The following is a 22,305-nucleotide window of genomic DNA, read 5'->3' as shown; positions in this document are numbered from 1 at the left end:
CTTCTGGAAGGGACACACGGGGCCCAGGAGCCAGGGGAGCGGCTTCTGCTGTTTCCATCTGAAGGTCGTCACCTTGGCAGGGCAGGGAAGATGTTGCTGAATGCTGGGCTATGGATCAGGTTGCCAGATGATGAGTCCCTGGCCATGGCAGCAGGCGCTGCCTGAGCCTGGCAAGCCGTGTTTGGCAGGAGAATTTCTCATCAGAGGGCATGCTAACTTAAAATTTGCGAGGGAGAGGGGATGTGTCCAGGAAAACAAAAGCAGAAACCAAAACTATGAACCAGGTGATGAGAGGAGCAGCTTAGAGAACTCCAGAGAGGGTTCGTGGACCAGGAAACACCCAAGACTCCTCTTCGGTGCTTGGTACTCCTGGCCGGTACACCAAAGTGCAAAGAGAGAGGCCATCTTGACTGTAGACAGGAAAGCTGAGCACAGATGTCCACCTCCCACCAAAGCCACCTCCTTCTGCAAGTGACAGAAAGGACCTTGCAAGGGAGTACAAAAATAGGAGAATCTGCCTTGGTGTTGGAAAAAGAGGAGCGGGAGGCATCAACATGCCAGCAATTTTGAGGAATTTCAGGGAGGTACCATGCCAAGGAGAGCAGATTGAAGGCTGACTCACAGCCCTGCTTCCCAAGAAGGGGGCACTGTGCTGTGGGGAGGGGGACTGTGCCGGGGGACTGACCACAGAGCCCAAGTGCTGGGGGAAAGGCTGGGCCCCAGGAGAGGTTCAGAGCCCACTCAGGGGAGCCCCCTTCTCACCATGCAGCCCACCCTCCTTCAGGCGTGACTTGGCCATGCTGTCTGATAATGAGGAAGCAGAGACACCCAGATCCTGTTTCCCCATGGGCAGTCAAGGTACCTTCCAGACACTGCAGGTAAGGGATCAAGGGCAGAGGCTAGGAGTGACCCTGAACATCTGGAGCACCTGTTCCCTGCCTACAAGGAGAAACCATGGACAGCTGAAACAGTTCTGCGCCCTGCAACTCCTTACCGCCCAGCTGCCTGTCCCTGGCCCACTCAGCTGCCTGTCTCTGGCTGTGTAGTTTTGTATTATCGCAGACTTAGGGGAGAAGCTCAGCAGAGACAACTCAAACATTGGAGACCCAGGGCGAGTTCACTACTGACACAAGGCAGACCCAGGTCAGGGAAGGCCCATGACGCACTCGTAATCTGCAGAGACTTTGAGCAGTAAAGGAAACAAACAGGGGAGAACATGAGCAGAGGAAGAACTTCATCAACAGATTTGCTACCGTAAATAAAAGTTAACTGTGACACCCGTTTTGTATTTCAGAGTGGAAATAGAACCAGAACTCAGAAATGCTGAAAATGCTAGATACGATAAAAGAAACCAGAATTCAGAGGACCCCAGGTAGAGCCTAGAAAACAGTAGCAGGAGATGAATTGGATGATCAAAGGTGAGAGTTAAGACGCATTGGAAGTAGTCAGAAGCAACACTTAGTTACAGAACATGGACGGCGGTTGTTCAGGATAACCTGAGGTCGCTAGGAGGGGACATCTCCTGGATGTGGTAGGCAAGGGCGGAGATAAAGATGCTTGAGAGGAAAGAGCAACAGGAAGAGTAGCTGCAGAGACTCACTCTGGAATTGGAAGTATTTCTAGAGGGGTGGCGGTGGGGATGCTTTTCCTGTAGCCGTGACAATACCTGACAAAGTCAACTGGAAGGAAGGAAGGGGGAGTGTAAGAGTACAGGCTTCGGTTCATGTGGCAGGGGAGGCAGGGCAGCGGGGCATGAGGCAGCCGTGTTCCCATGGGTCTTTCCTCCTGTGAAACCTCTCAGGAAACTCCCTCACAGACATGCCCAGAGCAGGTTCCTTAGGTGGTTCTAAATCCACCCAGGTTGACTAATGCGCTCAAGGTCCCGGAACAAAAGAGAAATAACTACAGATCTAATAGAAGAAGGCTTTCACAATAGGAGAAGACCGACATCTTCGGACAAAAGCTGCGATCATGCTTTAGAAAAGACATACAAATATCAGGTAAGCTTAACAGTCATGATTGCTGCAGAATTACTCACCGTGGCAAGGAGATGTCACCTACTTAGCTGCCTAACAAGTGGGCAGTGAAAATCTGATGCACATACAATGGAACACTGTCTAGCTCTAAAGAAAAATGAAAGCACAGCACTCCCGTGAAAATGGATGGACTTAGAATGCATCTTCAGCTGGGGCAAACACTCTCAGAAAGAGGAAACCACATGTTCTCTCTTCCATGTGGAAAACGAATGTGCACGTGAGTCCCCGGGAATGTGCAGAACAGGGAGCAGAGGGTACCAGGTGAGGAGGAAGAACTGATATGGATGAAGCTCTTTTTCTAGCTTGAGCTATGTCATGGGATGTGAGCACGTGTGTGTGTGTGTGCATTTATATGTGTGTGTGTGTGTGTGTGGGTGCGTGTGTGTATGTGTGGTGGACAGGTACATAAAATACATTTGATAACGAAGTTGTAAAATTGTGTGAACCCAGAGTTCTAGAATGGCTGTTCTGACTGTTTAGGAGTTCGCCGAGATGACAGCCCTGGGGTCTGGTTAACATCGCGGTGTGATCTTTTTTTATTTGCAAGTTCTTTGTAAGAGAGTCTTAATAAAATTTTTTAAGAGACTAAATTACTAAAAAAAAAAAAAAGCAATACTCATGTTTTAGAATAAACGTTCAAATACCAGATGTGTGGTATTTTCTTTCTTCATTTCAAAGATGAAGAATTCTGTAAGCAGCGATTACAGGGCAGGGCTGCTATCAACAAAACAATTGGAATTGAATTGGAGCCATTAAACCTTGATGCAACGCCTGGAGAGGTTTGAAGAAGACAGGTGGATAACTTGTCATTGGAAGGAGACAACAGAGAAGCTATGACGTATGTAAGGTCCCGATAGAAAAGTCATGTAACCATCCTGACAACCATGACTTAAAGATGCTGGCATGCTCAGTCACAAATGAGACATCTCCATCACACTCCCTCCTCCAAGGCTCAGGGGCCACTGAGAAAGAGGGGGACAGTGAGAGTCAAGGTCAGAGAGGACCAGACCCAAACAGTGTCTTTGGAAATGACAGGGCATGACAGGGTCACTGCACTCATGAGCTAGCAACAGTTGTGGCTGCCTGCACACGACCTGCATAGATCAAACCAGCCCGTACCCCAGCATGGGGAGGGCAAGGGTTCAGGAGCTCCTTACCTGTAACTGAGGTGCTCTTGGCAGTTAATGGCTGCTAGGCCAGGGAAACTTCGTTTAGGATGTAACCTCTGGTAGGGAACCTTAGACTTTCTCTGGGTCTGCTTTCATTTACCACTTCCTGGTTTGCTTTACTGTCTTGGCTGCACATCTGATGTTTGTATGCTTTCTCTCCAGGAGATGCCATACCTATGTTCATGTGGGCAGCGCAAATGGGACTCAATGGGTTGTTTTAAAAAGCATCAACAAAAGAGAATGCGAGGTTGAGAGGCACTGGGATAGATCTGGGAGGAGTAAGGGGTAAGAATAGGAGCCAGATATGCTAAAAAATACATTGCATGCATATATGAAATTCTCAAAAAAACAATAAAATGTTATATTCAAAATTTCAATAAAATATGCACTGTGCTAGAGAGAGAGAGAGAGAGAGAGAGAGAGAGAGAGAGAAAGAGAGAGAGAGAGCAATTCCAAGGCATGTCAGGAGTTGGCTAAGTAAAGATTTTAGTGTGAGATCATGGTTTCTGTCATGCAGTTTCAAAATAAAGTCAGTATGTGAGACTACAATTGACAAGGAATATCTATAATTTAAGAAGTAAAATTGAATAAAAACTCAAAATCAGAGATGATGAGGACAGGGATTGAAGGCATCATAACTTCTGGAGCTTGCCACAGACATTCCTGCGTTTCTACTTTGGAAATTAGATAAGTAGAAGCCAAATATTTTAAATTTAAACAAAACTTCAAAACACTTCATTAAAATGGTTAGGATACAGCCTTTGTCTGAAAGTATAGTATTGGTTAAAACCATAATTAAATACAAACTTAACTCTGAAAATGCATTTCATAGCAACCGAGATAAGAGTAAAGAACAACTGTGCAAACCCAATTAGAAGTAGAAAAAGAATGACTACATAGAGGAAATATTATTAAAGAGAAAAGCAAAAGAAAGTAAACCAGGAAGTGGTGGAATAGAACAAGACCGGTAAGGTCTGAGTTTGCCCTTTTCTTTACAGGACAAGATAACAAAGCTTTTCCAAAAATTTAGCTTTGCCCCGCCCCCCGCTTTGCTTCCACCAATCAGGATGACTGTTTTATAAAGTAGCTGCATGGAGTCTGGGGTCGGAAAATGGGAAAATAGAAGGAGCCTAAGAGAGATGCTTTCTGGTTTGTAAGAATGTGGAGGAGGGGAGAGGAAGTGGAGAAGAGGGACAGAGGAGAGGCGGGGTGGGGAGGGGAGGTCAAGAAAGATTTTAGAGCTACAGGAGGAGCTGAAGGTGCAGGGAAGCGTGCTCAGGGAACCAGGATCAGAGCGGTAACCTGGCAGACCAGCGCCACCAGCGCCACCAAGGGACAGCAGGAAGCAAGGGCCGCAGAAAGTGGGCTGACAGGTTTGTGTCAGCCCCTGAAGCTCCTGGAGTCATTGCTCATTTCAGAGAAGTCTATGACCAAATTTCCAAATTTCCTCGTAGGGGACTGAAATTAAAACCACAAAACTCTTAAAATTTAATAACCTTGGACTTAGACAGTGCTCCTTAAATCTAAGGACCAAAGCAACCCCCCACCCCCGGCCCTCATCAGGGTTCCTCTGTGTAGCCTTGATTTGTCCTGGAACTCATTTTGTAGACCAAGCTGGCCCTGAACTCAGAGATCCTCTTGCCTCTGCCTCCCAAGTGCTGGAATTAAAGGTGTGCACCACGGCTGCCTGGCTTCAAAGGACAACTTTGACTTCAGCAGAATAAAAAGCGTGCTCACACAGGGCTTCCTGAAGAAAGTGGAAAACATCCCCAGCGCTCAAGGAAACACTTCAGTTCTTATCAGGACAGTCCTCAGCCTGCGAACAACCACTTCTGGGCGTTTGAATTCACAATGGCGCAAAAGTGACACACGCTCAATAAAAATGAGATTTCAGATTTTGAATTCTGATAATTCCCTCTTAAGCTAGTGATACGCGGGATGTACTCTCGATGATGATGAGCGGCACTGAGCCCCAGTCCCACGCAGCCACACCTGTCTACGCATGAAAATCCCATTCTCCACAGCAGCCCTGGTTACCGCTGCTTCTTGGTTACCTACATTCAATAAACTGCATTGCTTAATACTTTGCTTCTAATTAATTAATTGGCCGATTGATTTTTGTTTTTTGTTTTTGTTTTTTGCTTTTTCGAGACGGGGTTTCTCTGTGGTTTTGGAGCCTGTCCTGGAACTAGCTCTTGTAGACCAGGCTGGTCTCGAACTCACAGAGATCCACCTGCCTCTGCCTCCCAAGTGCTGGGATTAAAGGCGTGCGCCACCACCGCCCGGTTGGCCGATTGATTTTTGAAGCATGGTTTAAAGTAGCCCATAACTTCCTATATATCCGAAGATGACCATGAACTTTTGAGCCTCCTGTCTCCAGTGCTAGAGTTAAGTGTGTACCGCCATGCTCAGTTGTTGATTGTTTTGTTTTGTTTTTGAGACAGAATCTCTTCACATAGCCCTGGCTGTCCTGGAACTCACTCTGTAGACCAGGTTGGCCTTGAACTCACAGATCTGCCTGCTTCTGCCTCCCAAGTGCTGGGATTAAAGGCGTGCGCTGCCTGCCTGGCTATGCTCAGTTTTCTGTGGTGCTGGGGCCTGAATCAGGGATTCCTGCGTGTTAGGCGAGCACTCTAATCACTCAGCTACACCTCCAGTCTGACATTTTACTCTAAATTGGCCTCGTGTAGACCGTTTTATACACATGTAGGCCAGTGTAAGTGTCAGCACATGGGAGACAATGCAGGCTAAGCCACAGTGCTCGCCGGCTTGGGTATGTTTAAACACATGCTTCATCTGCTCTATCTAGCTCTTACAATTTCAGTCTATAAGTTCAACAGGATGGCTCCATTTTAAGTTTTGAGTCAGGAGGTATGAGTGCCTGACAGGAATCTAATATCCGAGACAGAAGAATTCTTACAACCCAATCTCAAAAGAGACAACCCAATTAAAAATTAAACGAAAGATCCAAATAGGCATATCTCGAAAGAGCGTATACAAAAGCCAAGATCTGAGGGGAAATACCATCAAACCCACGACGAGGCACCGCTTGTCGTCTACTGGGGTGGCTGTAATTTTTTAAACGGAAAATAACAAGTGTTGACAAGGACAAGGAGAAGTTGGAACCCTCACATTTGGCTGGTGGGAATGCGAAGATGCATTGGATATTGGTGCAAACAAGAGGGTATTTAACTATTTCTCCAAATGTAAACACAGAGTCACCATATGGCTCAGTGGGTCCAGTCGTTGGATGAGTACATATGCAAAAGAATCAGACATATGTACACCCCAAAAAGATTACACACAAGCTTTTATCACAGTATTATTCACAGCAGGGCAAGGCAGAAACAAGCAAAATATATATCACCTGGTGAGTGGATTAAAAAATGTGTTATAGCCGCATAATGGAATATTATTTGGCCATAAAAAGAGCAAAGTGGTGATAGATGTTGCTATATGAATGAATCTTGGGAACATTATGCTAAATGAAATAAGTTAAACCCAGTGGGCAATATATTTTATGGTTCCATTTATATGCAAGTCTATTAGAGGCAAATCCATTGAGACAAAAGATTGGATATTCTCAGGGGCTAAGATGGGGGAATGAAGGCTGATGGACGTAGGCTTGGAGTTTCTTCTGGAACAGACATGTTCTAGATGAGGTAGGGCGTATACCACAGAAAATTTAATGGAATACTTTAGAATACTCTTCTATTTTTAAATTTCTTTTTCAAAGTAAATACAGAACCAAAGTGCTCTCTGTTAAGAGTCTGATGATTCACAGTCAGCCATGCTCTTAGAAGGCCCACAAATCCCTCCCAGAATCTGGACGGTCACTACACTCTCCTCCTCCTCAGTCCTCAGTCTGCCCCGACCATGATGGCCTCTGATGGCATTTCTTTTCACACCAGACCCATCCATGCCAGCACCCCATGGGCTGTTCCTTCTGGAGCTCTCCTGTCCCTGACATGCTGACCGTGGCACATCTTCTCACCTCACCACACTCGGCACCACCCAGTGGAACCCCCGAGCCTTCCTGACTAATCTCCTGGGCGCTTGCTATCACCTCCCCTTGTGTCTTTTCTGGTCTGCCTTCCAGCACGAGGATGCGGAATCCCTGTGGGTAGGAAGCATTCCGTTCTCTGCCGGGTTCACGTTACTGGAGCCGGATGCACGTCATGAAGATGTGCCGTGTGAGTGCATTGTGAGGCGAAGTCAAGAAGACCAATGACCGCCATTTCTCACACTGAAGACAAGACAATGTGGTGGCTACCAGTTTAGAGTCTAAGCAGGCGCCGTTTTGTAGGTGAAAGATCTAGATGCCTCTGTGGAGCCAGTGAGAGCGGAACATCTCTCGAGACGGGGAGGAATACACACCTGGCGTCACATCTTGCCAGTGACGTTCTCATTGGAGACAAGCATGAGATGGGATTACTCAGAAGTATCATTATTTGAAGACATCACTCTAACGCCTAGTGAACAAAACAGAATGAACAGCAAGGGCAAATGACAGAGGGTGCCCCCTGGGTACCGTTCAAATCCTTGAGTACTTAGGTGTATGAGTTATTTTAATACTCACAACCCCTGAGAGGTAATTTGAGCCTGCCCCCGCCTTCAGAGACATGGGAAAATTCAATGATGTCCCCAAAGTCACCCAGCCCCTGTGGAACTCAGCTAGAGTTAGAACCCTGTTTGAAACCAGCCAGAAATCTGTCTGTTTGCTCTGAACAACTGTGCAGGGCAGCACAATAAGAAACCAAGCAGATAGAGATTCTGTGAGGTTGGGAGCCGCAAGCGAGTTCCTTCTCTCTGTGAATGTTGCTACTGAAAGCCTAGAAAACTCATGGGAATGAAGAGAGGATAAACTTCTGGCAGCAATGCATTCAACATACCAGTCCTAAGAGGTGTATGGAGATCAATGGCTTTCCTATACGCCAGTGGTAACTACTTTAAAAATATCCTGGAAAGTAGATCCCACTCTCCAAATCAGTCCTCAATGCAGGACACAGACACAACCCCAATGGTCAAGGGGAAAGGACCTACATAAAGAAAATGAGGTTACTTTACCAGGAACCAAAAGCCAAGCACACCATGTTCATGAATGTGCACCAAAGGCTACAGCAATGCCCTTGATCTGTCATATCGTCAACAGAGCAATCAGAGGATGGCCAGAATTCAGGCAAGAGTATCAAAGCATTCTGGGAGTCTTACCACATTAACTTGGTGAAAATTAGACTTGTGAGTAGGAAAGGATTTGTGCTCTCACTATATTATAATCCAGCATTCCTTAAATCACAGGGTCCACACTGGTGGGTAGAGCAATGGGACAAGTTTAAATGCAGGAACAGAGGATGAAGCTGGGGCAGCTCGACTCGGTGCCACTGCGTCCCCGGGCACTCACTCATCGAGGTTAGTGACATGTGCTGAAATGATAATATTTTGGACATATTGCAGCCCAGGAAATGCATTATTAAAGTTAAATGTACCTATTTATTTTTTAACACTTTAAACGTAGCCACAAGAAAATTTAAAAATCACATCTGCGGCTTGTCCGTCAAAACCGGTCCAAAGCATATAGAAACATATGTTGACGTTAAAGGTCAACTTTAGCACAAGCATTTTAGTGAGTCTGGAATAGATACAGCCATTAAATGGCAAGAGAGTAATTGAGTGTCTGGGGGCAGGAGAAGAAAGATTTGATGTTTCAGACTTTCTTTACTGAAATTTCAGCTAAGCTGAAACGCAGCGATAGAAGCGCTAGAAGAAAACAGAGACATGATTACAAGAATCCCTGTGAGGAGAAAGCTCAGCACAGCATCAAAGGTGGGAAACGTGGCTCAAATAAATCCAACTACATAAAATATCAGGATTCTCCACATGTCATGTAACATCAAAGCCAAGGCTCAAGGATACATAAAACATTAAACTACCTACCACAAACGTGAAAAGGGCCAGTAGCCTTATATAAAAAAGGCTCTCAAACCTGCGAGGGAAGGACAGTCAGAAAAAGTGCCAATCACATGAGCCGCCAAACTCACAAAAAGGGAAAATTAGAAACAAGAGGATCCTTAGGAAACAGATTCAATCTCAATAGTAATCAAAGAAATGCAAATTAAAACAGCCCTTGCCAAGGATGAGAGAATACGCGGCGGAGAGCTGGAACTCATTGGTGTGATCTTTTCAGAGGACAATTTGGCAATACACACAAAAGGTTCAAAACGCACGAGTGCTATTTCTAGGAACCATCCTTGGAAAACAATCAGAGATGCGCAGACAGACGTTCCAATGTGAGTCCATTGTATCTGTGCGCATAATCAGGGAAAACTGGCAGTTACCGCCATGTTCTGCAACGGCGCCTCGCGTGAGGGAATGATAGCGTGCACACACGGCAGGAGTTTTGAACAGAGACTGGGTGGAGGTGACAGGATACAGATCTGCCTCTTTCCTCGTTCCAAAATATCTCGAAATGACAAAAGTTCTGAAGAAAAGCAGAAGCGCTAATCCTTCTGGAAGGCCAGCAGCAAGCAGAGCATTTGCAGAATGTCTGGAATCGAGGGAAGGAAGGGACAGATGGTCGAGGAGATACGGCCAGGATAAAGCACCTGAAACTCGGTCCAGAGGGTTGGGCAGCCCAGGTCATCACGGTGCTCTCCCAGTGCTGAGTCAGGGTGGTGGGGGGCACTTGCTGACCTGGGAGGACGCTTCCTCCAAGTTGGGTACACAGGAAGAGGACATGGCTCGTGACCATGGGCCTCTTCGTGGTGGTAGGAAAACCATCGTGAGGGGAACCTGATGCTGAGGGTGGCTTGTAGGCTTCATCCTCCTAAGGTCTGTGTGTTGGGGACTTGTCCTCCTCTGTTGGCTGTGGTGGGAGGTGCAGACCTTGAGGACATGTCACCTTGTTGGAAGTAACTAGGTTGCCACAAGGGTTTCTTTCAGAAGAAAGAGACGCAGTTCTGAAGAGAGGGTTGGGAAGCCATGTCCTTCCTCCTCCTCATGCCCTTGGATCCACAGTGAGGCTCTGACTTGAGTCCAGCCAAGGCTAGTGCCATGCACCACAGCTCCAGGATGATGAACTGGGTAAACATTTTCTCTTTATATAGTTTCACTTTATATAGCTTGAGTGTATACCCACTCACTGATGTTCTATAAAAAGCAATAGGAAAATGGGCTAACATATTGGGTTATGATTGATTTTGAATTTTTCTTCTGTTTTTCTGCTGTTTTCCCAGGCTCCTGCCTTAAGAGTTTTCCAACATTACAGCTAGAAAATAATAATCAATATTTTAAAAGAAAACTTGACATTTACATGCCAAGAGTAAGCACAGCTTTATAACTTTTTTTCTTCATGACTGAAGGGAACTCTGACTGGTTTCCTGGCTTTGGGTCTCCTTGCCCCAATCTCTTCTCAGAACTGTGACCACCCCACACTCTTTTAAAAAATGTCCCTTTAGCTGACAGGAAACTTAGCTTCCTTGCAGCTGGATCTCCCAACGAACTACTTGCTCTTTCCTGCAGGTTCTAGATTCTGCACAACCTCCCCATTCCACCCCTTTTCTCATGTGGCCCTGATACTCCTGAAGCCTGGCAGGTGGACCTTGGGGGAGAAACACTCGCAGTCAGAATGCACCGGAATAGCCGTGGAGAACCTACACAAGGCTGCCTGTTAGCCCAGAGGCCTGTCTGAAATAAGATGTCCTGGGAGTACCGTGTGAGCATCTGTGGAGGGGAGTGCTGGTCTCCAAGATTCGGGAACTGGGGAATAATAAAATGGCATGCAAAATGCTGTGGCAAGAGTTCTAAGGGTCTGTGAGGAAGCCCCCAGGAGACGGCTGCTCGGCCCACACAGCCACCTGCTTGCTCCTGGGGGTAAGGAGTCAAGGATGCTTGCCAAAGGCTCCCAGGCTCTCCGCTGCCTAGGGGCAGGTGTAGACTACAGATCACATGTATACCTGATATGTCTTCCTGTCACACCCCAGCAAGGGCACACAGCTCTCCCTGGGTAAGTCTTTTCTAAAACATGTCATCATTTTGGGTGATTAAAATGGTACTCAGAGAGTGGCCTCAGATGACAAGGTAATGCTTCTTCTGTCTCCATAGGGTCTGATGCAGTAGCTGCTTCCCAGGGCCAGCGTAGCATCCTTGGAACTGGCTGGGGTGAAGGAGGTACAGGAAGTGTCCCTGAGAGAGCTTTGAGGGTAGTAAGGACCGCCCAGAGATGGTTGCAAAAAGGCACACCCCTCCCATCACCTCTGTGTTCTAGAATCTTTGTGGCCCTTTGTTGAGTGACCCTCACACAGCTACCCCAGCCTCTGTGAGAAGGGACTAGTGGCACCTCTCTTCCCAGTTTGGAGCAGAGGACCCTGAGGTCCTGCTGGAGTGTCAAGAAGGACCATCTGCCAGGCCCAAGGGCTTTCATCACCATGCCTGTCAGCCATGGTCTCCCAGTTCAGGGGAGGGGAACAGCCACATACCAGCTGTGCCCGGGCAGGTGCTCTGAGTCAGACCAAGGCATCCAACATGGAGCTCTGCCTTCTCTCCAGAAGTCCCAGGATGTACTGCCACCAACGTTACAGGTATGGGCCATGGAGACTCTCGGGGACAATAGTTCTCTCTAGCTGTGGTGGTCCCCCACTGTGTAGGGAAGGGTGCCACAGGGAACCTACTGGAGAGTCACATGCATGGAATACATTTACGAGAAGTAACAAATACCACATAAAGTCCAGGGTCTGACCCAATGGGGTCGCAGCAGATATGAAGACCTTGTAGGACTCAACCATGATAAACTTAATAGAGGCCTGAGTCTCAGTGGCTTTCCCTAAGGCAATACTTGGGTGCAAGAAAGATCACAAACTGAGACTACCCAAGCACCACCCAGGAACAGACCATCCAAAGGAAACTCCTAACGTTCCAATCGTTGTAGACAGGGTCACCTGTCAGCACACACCCATCGTTTTTCACCAGGACACCCCTAGACAAATGTCAGCCAATCGGGATTGAACCCGTCACCCCAAACCCTGCTAATGTAACTTTTCTGGGTTTTGCCTTTAAATAGTGTCCTCTAGAAGGGTGGGGTACCTCCTCTCACCGCTGCGCTGACCAGGTCCTTGCCGGCTTGTTCTTGCGCACGATAATACACCTTGCTTTTGGATTTCAGTGAGTTGGTTTCTCTGGTGGTCTTTTGGGGTCCCCACAGACTGGGCACAACAACCTAAGGTCCCTCCCACTGGATACCTTCTCTAAGTTAAGCTTCAAGGAAAAGCCATTGACAGACCCCTGCCCTGCTTCAGTTGCCCTAGGTTGCCAAACCTCCAGCAGCATCTCACCAGGTGTGCGCATGCCCAGCTAGGTTCCCAACCCTCCATCACCATCACACCAGGTGTGCGCATGTCAAGCTAGGTTCCTAACCCTTTGTCACCATCTCACCAGGTGTGCACATGCCCAGCTAGGCTCCCAAACGTCTATGGCCATCTCACCAGGTGTGTGCATGCCCAGCAGTATTTTCCTCCCCCCCCCCCCCCGGCCCCACTTCTCCATGAGGATCCCACCCTAAGCCACCTCCGGGAATGCAGTGCATGAGCTGGCAATGATTTCATGTATTCTGTTTATGGAATGTGAATTAGAACACCGTGAAGCTGCAAAAGTCACAGCCTGGATTCAGACCACGCTTTGGAGAACAGCGGACCTCTGTCCTCCTGCATGCCAAAGAGGCAAACAGCCACCTTGGTATGGGCGGGCTGTAGAGTTGATCCTGGCAGCTGCCTTACAGGCTTAGTTGCACCCAGAGGCAGAGTTGGGGAAACTGAGTAGATGCATGCTTAGGTTGCAGCCAAGCCAGTCAAAAGTATCAGTTCTTCAGCTGGAGTTAGCATGAGGAGCAGGGCACTTGACCATTAGAACTAGAATCTGACCCCATCCCACATCCTGTCCTGTCTCCAAATGACAGATCTGCTGATGTACTGGCAAGCCATTAAGGGGTAGGGGTGGGTTAGGGACAGAGATCAGAGGTTTTCAGTGCTCCTGGCCTACTTTGCGCCCATTGCCATCCAAAGGCTGCCAACTTCTCCAATACAGTGAAATTCGAGTCCTAGTTCAGATCTGTCACTGTGTCTCACGTCTGACTCATTGGCTCTGATGTGAAGCCCTGCGATGCTACTGATGCTTCCTATGCTGGTACCACACTTGAGGAATCTCTGCAGTAGAGGACATCCTGAAGGTAGAGGACTCAAATGTCAATCACTCGGCACTGACTACATAGTTTCTCAATGCTTAAAACCAACATCAACCAACATCAAGCACCACATGGCAAACTCTGGGTTGCTGCTGGTTCCAGCGTCTGGCTCAGTATTTTCGCTGAGATGTCTAGAAGGGTTCCCGTCAGTAAACAATATCATATTCCCAAAAGCCATTGATGCCTTGGTTGAGTTCTTTGGGAATTCGAGTTACTGGCTTCTCTCATTTTCTCAGTGTTCCTGGGGGCTTGGGCAGGAGGCGGGGCTGGTACACACATGGAGGGTGGTGCTGACATTTCTCTGCATCTCGCATCCTCATCTCACCATTCCTGGTGCAGGTAGAAGGAAGCGTTAGCCTTTTCAAATCTAATGGACTAAACAGAAATCCTCAAGGGAGCCCTCGTTCAATCTACCCAAGCCAGGCAGCACATCCAGGGATGAGCCACAGAGCTGGAGTGGCCGGTGGGGCTATGAGGTGAGCAGGCAGTATCTTATTCTGCACCATGCTAAGAGCCCATACAGGGAGGAATGATCTCAGAAGCCTGAGCATGCAAATTCCACAGGAGAGGGATGTGGATAGTGGGGAAGGGTGCTTCTTCCAGGGCAGCGGGCTCTCTGAGGGACCTCCTCAGAGGGTCTTTTGAAATATACTACCCATGCTATAGGTCAAGTTCCTGCTTATAGAGAAAGGAAGGGTTGAGATTCTCGCAAAGATGCCCTGTGGCTTTGGTGCGCGGGGTCCTCCTGTCCTCTACCGCAGGCTTGGTGTCAGGATGCTCTCCAGAAGAGCAAGCGGCACTTCAGAGGGGCTCACCACCCCTGTGGTGGAGCAGATGGCCACTTGGACCTGGGGAATGTTTCAAAAGGTTCAGGAGGATCCCGAAGGGCAGGGGCTTTGAAGAACAAACTTCACAGATGGCTGTGCTCTGGTCATGGGCAGATCAAGCACCATGGTGGGTCCTACCACTTGAAGGTGATCTTTGGTGTGAAAAGGTCACCCCCAGAACCTTCTAGATCACCAAAGGCCAGGTTTGGAAGTCTTGGAATCTGTTTACAGGGAATCACGCTGTGTTGACAGAGGACCCAGCCCCAGGTGAGGAACTGGATTCCAAAGGATGTTGAAAACAACAGTTTCCACTTGCAGGCTGCATCTGCCTAGCAAGGCGCCTTTCCTTGCGTTGGAACTCTCCTAGGTGCTTACTCACCCCAGTGCTCCAGAGAGAAAGAAGCACTGTCGGTACAGCCACATCCCCAAACCAAGATGGAGAACGCAGAGGCAAGGAGTTGCTCCACTTCCTGCTTCAACAGCGAGACACCAATTGAAACGGTGAGATGCCACCGCGCACCTCTCAGAAAGGCCCACCCTGAGCACCCGCACCACCAAATGCCAGCGGAGATGCAGAGTCAGAGCAAGGCTGATTGTCACTGTTGGAATGCACAGTGTTACAGTTGCACTGGAGGGCAGTGTTCCATAGAACTAAACACAGCCCTACCCGGTGATCCAGCAGTCAACTCCTTGGTCTTTACTCAATGGCACAGAAAACAATATGACCACGTAAAAAATCTACATATGGGTGTTTATGGCTGAATTTCTCCTAATTGCCCAAACTTGGAAGTAACTAAGATATCCTTCAGTAATGAGTGGCATATCCAGACAATGGGATATTAGTACTAAACAGAAAGTGGCTATCAAACCAGGGAAAGACATGGGAGAGTTGGTTGCGTGCCAGCGCAGTGACATGATGTTTTAGAGCAGTGAAAATGTTTTGTGTGTGCTTAGCATGAACCAGGCCCTGGGTTCAATGCCCAGCACTGCCAGGTAAACAGGACTCAGGTGATGCTGGAACCAAAGCTGTATCCAGTGCAGGCCTGCCTAAATGCAGAATGTGCACCACCGCGTTAAATGATGAATCAAGATCAAATCTTCAGGTGTAGCGAGATCGCTCCATGGAGGAGGCAGTGGGTGACGGTAGAGGCTGTGCAAGCCTGTGGGGTGAAGACATACAGGTCATCTTTGGATGTTACTTTCTGTCTTTCGAGAACTTGAAACTGCTGCAAAATAATAAAACCTTAAAAAAAACCCACCCAAATGAAATGAAGCGTGGCACGTGAAGGTGAAGTTTCATGACTGTGTCCCTGGGAACGGCAGCGTCAGGGTCCATGGACATCCCTTCACCCGTTAATTACTCCAAGCTAGAGGCGCTTCCCAGTCAACTGCCCCAGCTCATTTGTCTCACAAAAGTGGACAGACGCAGACAGTCTGAGTGACTTGTCCGAGGTGGCTTGCTGGTCTTCTGTGTCATGTGGAGAGGATGTCTTAGCAGTCACAAGAGGCTGGGGGTGGGGCTAATTACAAGTGAGTGAAGGGTGCGGAATGGTGTAAATGTGTCAAAGTCACTGACACAGACACTAGCAATGGATGTTGTCTGGCTGGAAAGTTGCATCCCAACAAAGCTGCCGAGAGCGGAAAATCTAATTTAGGGAATTTAAAATTTAGGTTAGATTTTTAAAAAAGTGTGTCTATAATCCCAGCACTTGGAGGATAGAGGCCAAAGCTGCACAGTGTGATCCTATGTCTAAAACCCAACCCAACCAACCAACCAAAACAAAACAGGGATGGGAAGATGGCTAAGCCAGTCAAGTACTGTCTGTGCACGCACGAGGACCTGAGTTCAGATCTTGGCACCCATGCAGAATGTCAGGTGACCCCTCTGCAGGGAGATGGGGACAAGTGGATCCCTGTGCTTGCTGCCAGCCAACCCATCTGAATCTGTAAGCGCTGGGTTCAGTGACAGCCCCTGCTTCAAAAGCAAGGTGAAGAGTGTTTGAGGGAAACACCTGGCATAGAAGGCTGGCTTCTGCCTGCACACATGCACACAGAGAGACACAAACACACATACGTGGGTTGGGACACAGGAGAAGAAGAATTCCCCTGGAGATGGCAATAAGCAGCAAGAACTAAGAAGCCACTGCAGCTGATAACACTGGGGCTATGTCCACGAGCACGGGGTCTTGCAGACAGTGTGACCTCATTGTCATACTTTGAATAGGCATAAGTCCCCAGAGCTTGCTTCCTGAACTCCTGGAGCAGTGGGTGAGCATCACCTATATGGGGGCCTTTAAGTTCCTTTTGCTGCCTGTACCGCTGTCTCCCGGAGCGGTATCTGCTCTTACACCAGGAAATCCCTGCCTCTGTAAGTTGAACAAGCACGTGGAGTTGCAGCATTGCCCACAAAGCCTGGCTTACAGACGAGTCGGCGGGTATTGAGCATTCCTTTCTTAGTTTTACAGCTTCTAACCTAGAGAGGGCATGGCTGCAGCACACTTAGTCTTTCTACCCACAAATACTTTGTCGTCTCTGCTGAGTTTCTCAGTCTGACACACATGAGAGAAACCTCAGAAGGGCACCGTCTGAGGACTCAGCCTGTAAAGCTGGACCTAGAGATTCCTTCCTTCCTCCCTCCCTCTCTCCTTCCCTCCCTCCCTCCTTCCTTCCTTCCTTTTCTTTTTTTGAAAGAGAGTCTCATGTATCCCAGGCAGACCTTGATTTTGCTCTATAAATTGCAGGTGGCTTTCCCTCTGCCTTCCTGGTGCTGAGATTACTGGTGTGTATTGCCTAGTTTATGTGGTTCAGGGAGTGGAATTGAGGGCTTCACGCATGCTGCGTGATAGACAACCTGAGCACATTCCTTTATCCACTCCCGGTTTGTCTTTGAACAATCTTTTGTGGCTTTGGAGTTACTTAGAAACTTTGAACACTGGCCTTCCCTGCTGTGGGCCTCAGTTTCCCCTTCTGCATAATAAAGAGATTAGGGGAGGCATCTCTAAGGACTTTTTAGACTCTCACAGCCAAAGATGCGATTTGAGCAGGCACCCCTGAATCACTGCGGGGCTTCTGACTCACTGAGAGCACTGTCCCTGTGCCACAAAGGACTCTGCCAGCAACAGCCTCTTCAGGGATTGGCAGGGAGCGGTTCCCACTGGAGGTCAACATCCCTTTGGTCCCCACCGGGGGCTTGCCTGGGAACGCACGCCTGGCTTGGATCGCCGCCTAACGCTTCCATTCCCAAGCACTTCCAGCTCCTTTCAGTGCAGGGATTTTACAGATCTCAGTGCCAGTTCACACACAGGGAGGCATCCGGGTGGGGGTTGTTTCCCTTATTTGCTGGGGGGTGGGGGGGTGGGGCTGGAAACACATCTCAGAGCAGTGAGGGGGCCTTTCCAGGCTCTCAAAGGCAACCTTCGAGTGACTGCTGGATCGGGATAGAGCTTCGGAAAGGGTTTTGTGGAATCAGCTGAAGCCGAGCTTGTGACCCCTAGCCCCGCCCCTTTTCAAGGCTGAAGGTGTTGAGGTTAACCTGCACACTGGACTCACGAGTGTAACCCTCCGGGACTCATGGCCCACAGGATGCTTCTTTGGGGCTTCTAAGCCTCCCTGATGACGTGATCGGAAGGAGACTAGAAGGAGGAAGAGATGATAGAAAGAGAAAAGGACAGACCGCCACGCTGCACGGAGGGCCATTGCCCACTACTGATAAGGAGGTGCCCAGATGGCAATCTTCAAACGTCCTGAAAGTGGACCAGACGTCCTGGAAGTCAGTTCCTCTCAGTTTTAATAGCCCATAACTCTACTTTTAGAAAGACATTGCCAACATGTGCACGTAGGCCTGAGGTGGCTGTGAGGAACACCCCCAGCGGTCTGATTCCACGAGCTACAATGCACCCATCTGAGCGTACACACCACCCTATTAAACAGGAGTCCAATCAAGGTCTCCGGGACCCATTACAGAGCAAATGAAAACAACATTATTCATATATGGTCTGACGTCATTTGGGCTTAAAGGTGTATGTTGAGAAGAGTTCTAGATGGATGAATAGTAAATAAAAGGAACGTGGGTGCGAAAGTTAGAACGGGAGTTAGGAATAAAGGGGGCAGAGAAAGTGATGGAAACCGGGAGAGGGAACAAGGGAGGATAATGGTGTGAGAAACTAAGGGGACGGTTTGGGAGAGGAAGAAGGTGAGGGAAGGAGGGACAGGTAGGTTACTGGAGCTAGATACAATGACACTTATGTATGGAAATGTCATAGTGAAATCCTCTTAAAATGTGTGTCGGGAGTACCTCAGAGAAGCGCTGAACGTCCTGCGTGAGTGTGCCCACGCGCCGCCATCGGAAGTGCTTCAGCAGCTTCAGGATGGCCGGGTTCACTGCGTTGTCAGAGGGCACCGTCCGGAAGAAATATGGGTACTTTTTCTTGTCCGCAAGAACAGGCGTGGTGGCGGCGAAGGAAAGCTGCGAAAACGAAAAAGGACACTTTTATTGGGGCCTTGCACTTAGTCCTTCCTGGCAGCCATTTCTCACTTGGGACAAGATTGAGTCTTTGTGTAGGTGCAGGTGCCTGAGGATACCAGAAGAGGGCGTCAGATGCCTCGGAGCTGGAGTTACAGGCAAATGTGAGCTGGAAACCAAACTCTGGTCCTCTGGAAGAGCAGTCTTGACTAGAAGATAAAAAGAATGTAAGGTAAGGAGAAAGGGGTTGGATGGACCAGAGAGCTACACCTCTCCAAAGAAATGGAACCATTATTGCTGTGACCTGTTTCATTCCAGAACTTTCTCTGTGAACGGTGCTTTTGGTTTGCGTGTCTCTTGTTAGGCTATTCTCTATACACAAATGAGCAGTTTGCATTTAAGCGAGGGGACATCCAACCCGATAGTCTCGCAGCGTTTCATTTTCACCACCATTGTCTGGCATGTGAACACACCCGTTTTCTGAGTCGCCTTTGATTTAGGGACGTTAACATTGTTTAGTTTGCCACGTCTGTCGTCATTGTCACGGGGGTGTCTTAGTGCATATCGTTTCATGTGTATTTAGGTATTTCCATGAGACAGTCTGTGATGTAAATGTTTCGGGTAAAGACCTGGCCCTGGGGCGCAGTTGGTAGTGTGCTTGACTAGTTAGCATGCATGAAGCCTTGGGCTCTCTCCCCGGTGATGTATTAATGGCAGTATGCCTGCAATCCCAGCGCTCAGGAGGTGGAGGGTCAGAAATCTGAGATTATCCTCTGTCACATAATGACTCTGAGGCCAGCCTGGGCAGCATGAGGTTATGTTTTAAAAATAAAATAATGAAATAAACAAATAAGGCTGCAAACCTTCAATATCTTCTTATTTAAATAATCTGAAAATATCCTGTCTGCTTTGCATATCGACTAGTCAGAGATAATTAAAGGTCCAGAGTCACTACATTCTTGTCAACAGGGAATGCACACCATTTTTCCACGCGGTTTTTTAATGAGCTATCACAGAAATGGGATCCGCTTACAGTCACGGTTACATACCCTGTTGAGCCCTTATGGGTGGTTCCCAGGAGGTGGGTCCTATTTTAGGAAGTACTTTTGCATACCTTCCTCTCTGAGTGGGGCTCTGGTGCTTTTTAATTGAATTTAGAGAAGATGTTAAAAATGTATAGCCTTCAGACTTGGCCTACCGCGGCTGCCGCAAACCTCATGTTGTTTGTCCTTACACATGGTATTTTAATTTACACCCAGCAGTCAGATCTGTCCACCCTTCCCTTTATCATTTTCTCGCTTTCTTTTAAGTGCCAGTAAGTTGTTAAATTGGATTTTAATTATCTGTCCAGCTTAAATGTCACCACTTCCTAACGCTGTCTCTGATCTCTGCTCTCCTTCCCCAGCCTCATTCATGGAAGGTGGCATCAACCCTTTTGATCCCTGCAGTGAGAAGTAGGAGAGCGGCATCTGGATGCCCTTCTCATTTGCATTGAGTCTCCTCCAAGGTCTGAGAGCAATCTGTCGTTCCTCTCTGGATGGAAAGGACTCTTATCCTTTGTCCCCTTTCCAATTTGACTCTTACCCTTCCTTGTCTGTCTGGAAAAAAAAAGTGATCTTTCATATTTAAGAAGTAATCGAGGGCCCTATTTTTCCATTTATTAACAGTTTGTACTTTATCTTTTGCTGTCACTCATAGTCTTTTCCACACAGAAACGGTTTGGGGGGACAAGGAGATGGCTCAGTGAGTAAAGGCGCTTGTCACCAAGCTTGACGAAGTTGGGTTCCCTAGGCTCACATGGTAGAAGAAGAGAATCAGGCTTCCACATACATGTGCCTGCACTCACATACACACTTATGAATGCTCTCCCACTCAAATGCACTAAAAATCTTTAAAGAAAAAAAATTGATCCATGGTTTAAATTCTCTTTATTCTTATTTGCTTTGTTAGATTTTGCGTGATATTTAGAAAGGTCTCTCCTACTCTGGGGTTCTGAAAGAATTCCTCCATGGCTGCATCTTCCTTCCTCCTTTTGTTTCATTTAATCTTTGATACAGAGCGGAAGGCTGGAGCTTTCTTGCTGCTGAGAGCTTTCTCTGAGCCTTCGTGTGTCGCAGCAGTAGCACTAATTCTGATATATGTGAGCCGCGCTTCAGCACCCAAGGGACGGCATCCAGGACCCTTGCGCTGTGGATGGAAAGTCTTTACTGCTGCTTTTACCAATTCTCTCCAGGGCTCCAGGAAAGGTGGTGAAGATCTGTCCTTCTCCTTGGCCTGGATCAGAGAGCATATGGCTACTCCCTAAGGTCCCTGCATGTCCTACATCCACACTGCAGCCCCCATAGACCCTACCCATTGGAGCTGACCATACAAGAACCTAATGGTCTCCATATGGGGTTAGGAAACACCTAGAAAACTAACTTCTAAGTTCTCTGAAGTGGTTGAAGAGGAATGGCCCCTATAGGCTCATAGATTTGAATGCTTGGTCACGAGGGAATGCCACTACTAGGAGAGGTGTCTTGTTGGAGCAGGTGTGGCATTGGGGGTAGGCTTTGAGGGTTCAGAAGCTCAAGCCAGGCCCACTGTCTGTCTCTTCCTGCTGCCCGAGGATCCAGATGTAGAACTCTCAGCTACCTTTCCACACCATGTCTCCCTATGTCCCATCATGCTTCCTGTCATGGTGACAAGGGATTAAACCTCTGAACTGTAAGTCATCCCCAACTAAGTGCTTTCCTTTATAAGAGTTGTCATGGTTATAGTGTCTCTTCACAGCAATAGAAACCCCAAGGCTCCAAAGATGTCCCAAGATTGATAAAGATAAAGAACATATGGCTATTTAAAAAAATTGTAGAAACTCGGGACCAGAGGGAAGACTCCCCATGGAGTGGAATTCCAGCTAGACACATGGAAGCATCTTTATTCCTTGGGCTTACCACACTGGAAAGCCTGGCATGAGAAGAAGTGAGACCCCCATATTGGGAGGTACACACAGAGGCTGAGCTATGCAATGAGAACAGAGAGAACCACTGTCCATGAACCCTTCCACACACTGCAGGAAAGACTTGCATGGGCATTTTAGTACATACAGATACACACAGTTTTTTTCCAAAAACAAAACAAAACAACAACAACAACAAAAAAGATCCCATGACTGTTATCAGAATCACAAAGAACGCCCTACAACCCAGACACGGTCTGTACACCTGCTTGCAGGTGACACACTGACACATGGGTCCTACAGAGAACACAAGAAACAGCAGCTGTGCCCAGTCTCACTCAATGTAGTATTCACAACTTTCCTCTTGAGATTAGAAGCCCATAGTAAGTCTCCTTCTCTCACCAGTTAAGAAGCTATCAGAAAAAAAAAATCTGGGGGTGACTACCTCAGGACCTGGAACATTATGCATGCCTACCACATCCCTCAGACACTTATCTGATCTGATACACATTGGGAAATATTAGTCTTCTGATGTGATCTCTGATTTGTGCTCTGGCTGATGCTTTACCGTTAGTGTCCCATTAGTTCCAGGTCCACAATTAATTGTTGCTCGAATAACCTCATATGTTTGCCCTGTAGGTA

General features: G+C 47.8%; 1 protein-coding gene across 1 annotated transcript in view; it reads right to left on the bottom strand.

Annotated features, from left to right (window-relative positions):
• The window catches only part of Gabbr2 (gamma-aminobutyric acid type B receptor subunit 2), a 343,542-nt gene that overhangs the window by 177,038 nt on the left and 144,199 nt on the right, over nucleotides 1-22,305 (bottom strand). Inside the window, exon 3 of the mRNA XM_057790816.1 lies at nucleotides 18,558-18,728. Within this exon, the coding sequence (XP_057646799.1) occupies nucleotides 18,558-18,728 (171 nt within the window). The remainder of the gene's footprint in view (nucleotides 1-18,557; nucleotides 18,729-22,305) is intronic.

Source organism: Chionomys nivalis, chromosome 16 (assembly GCF_950005125.1).
Source record: "Chionomys nivalis chromosome 16, mChiNiv1.1, whole genome shotgun sequence".
Taxonomy (NCBI): Eukaryota; Metazoa; Chordata; class Mammalia; order Rodentia; family Cricetidae; genus Chionomys; species Chionomys nivalis.
The sequence above is the reverse complement of the archived record's forward strand: the minus strand, read 5'-3'. Positions and strand labels throughout refer to the sequence as shown.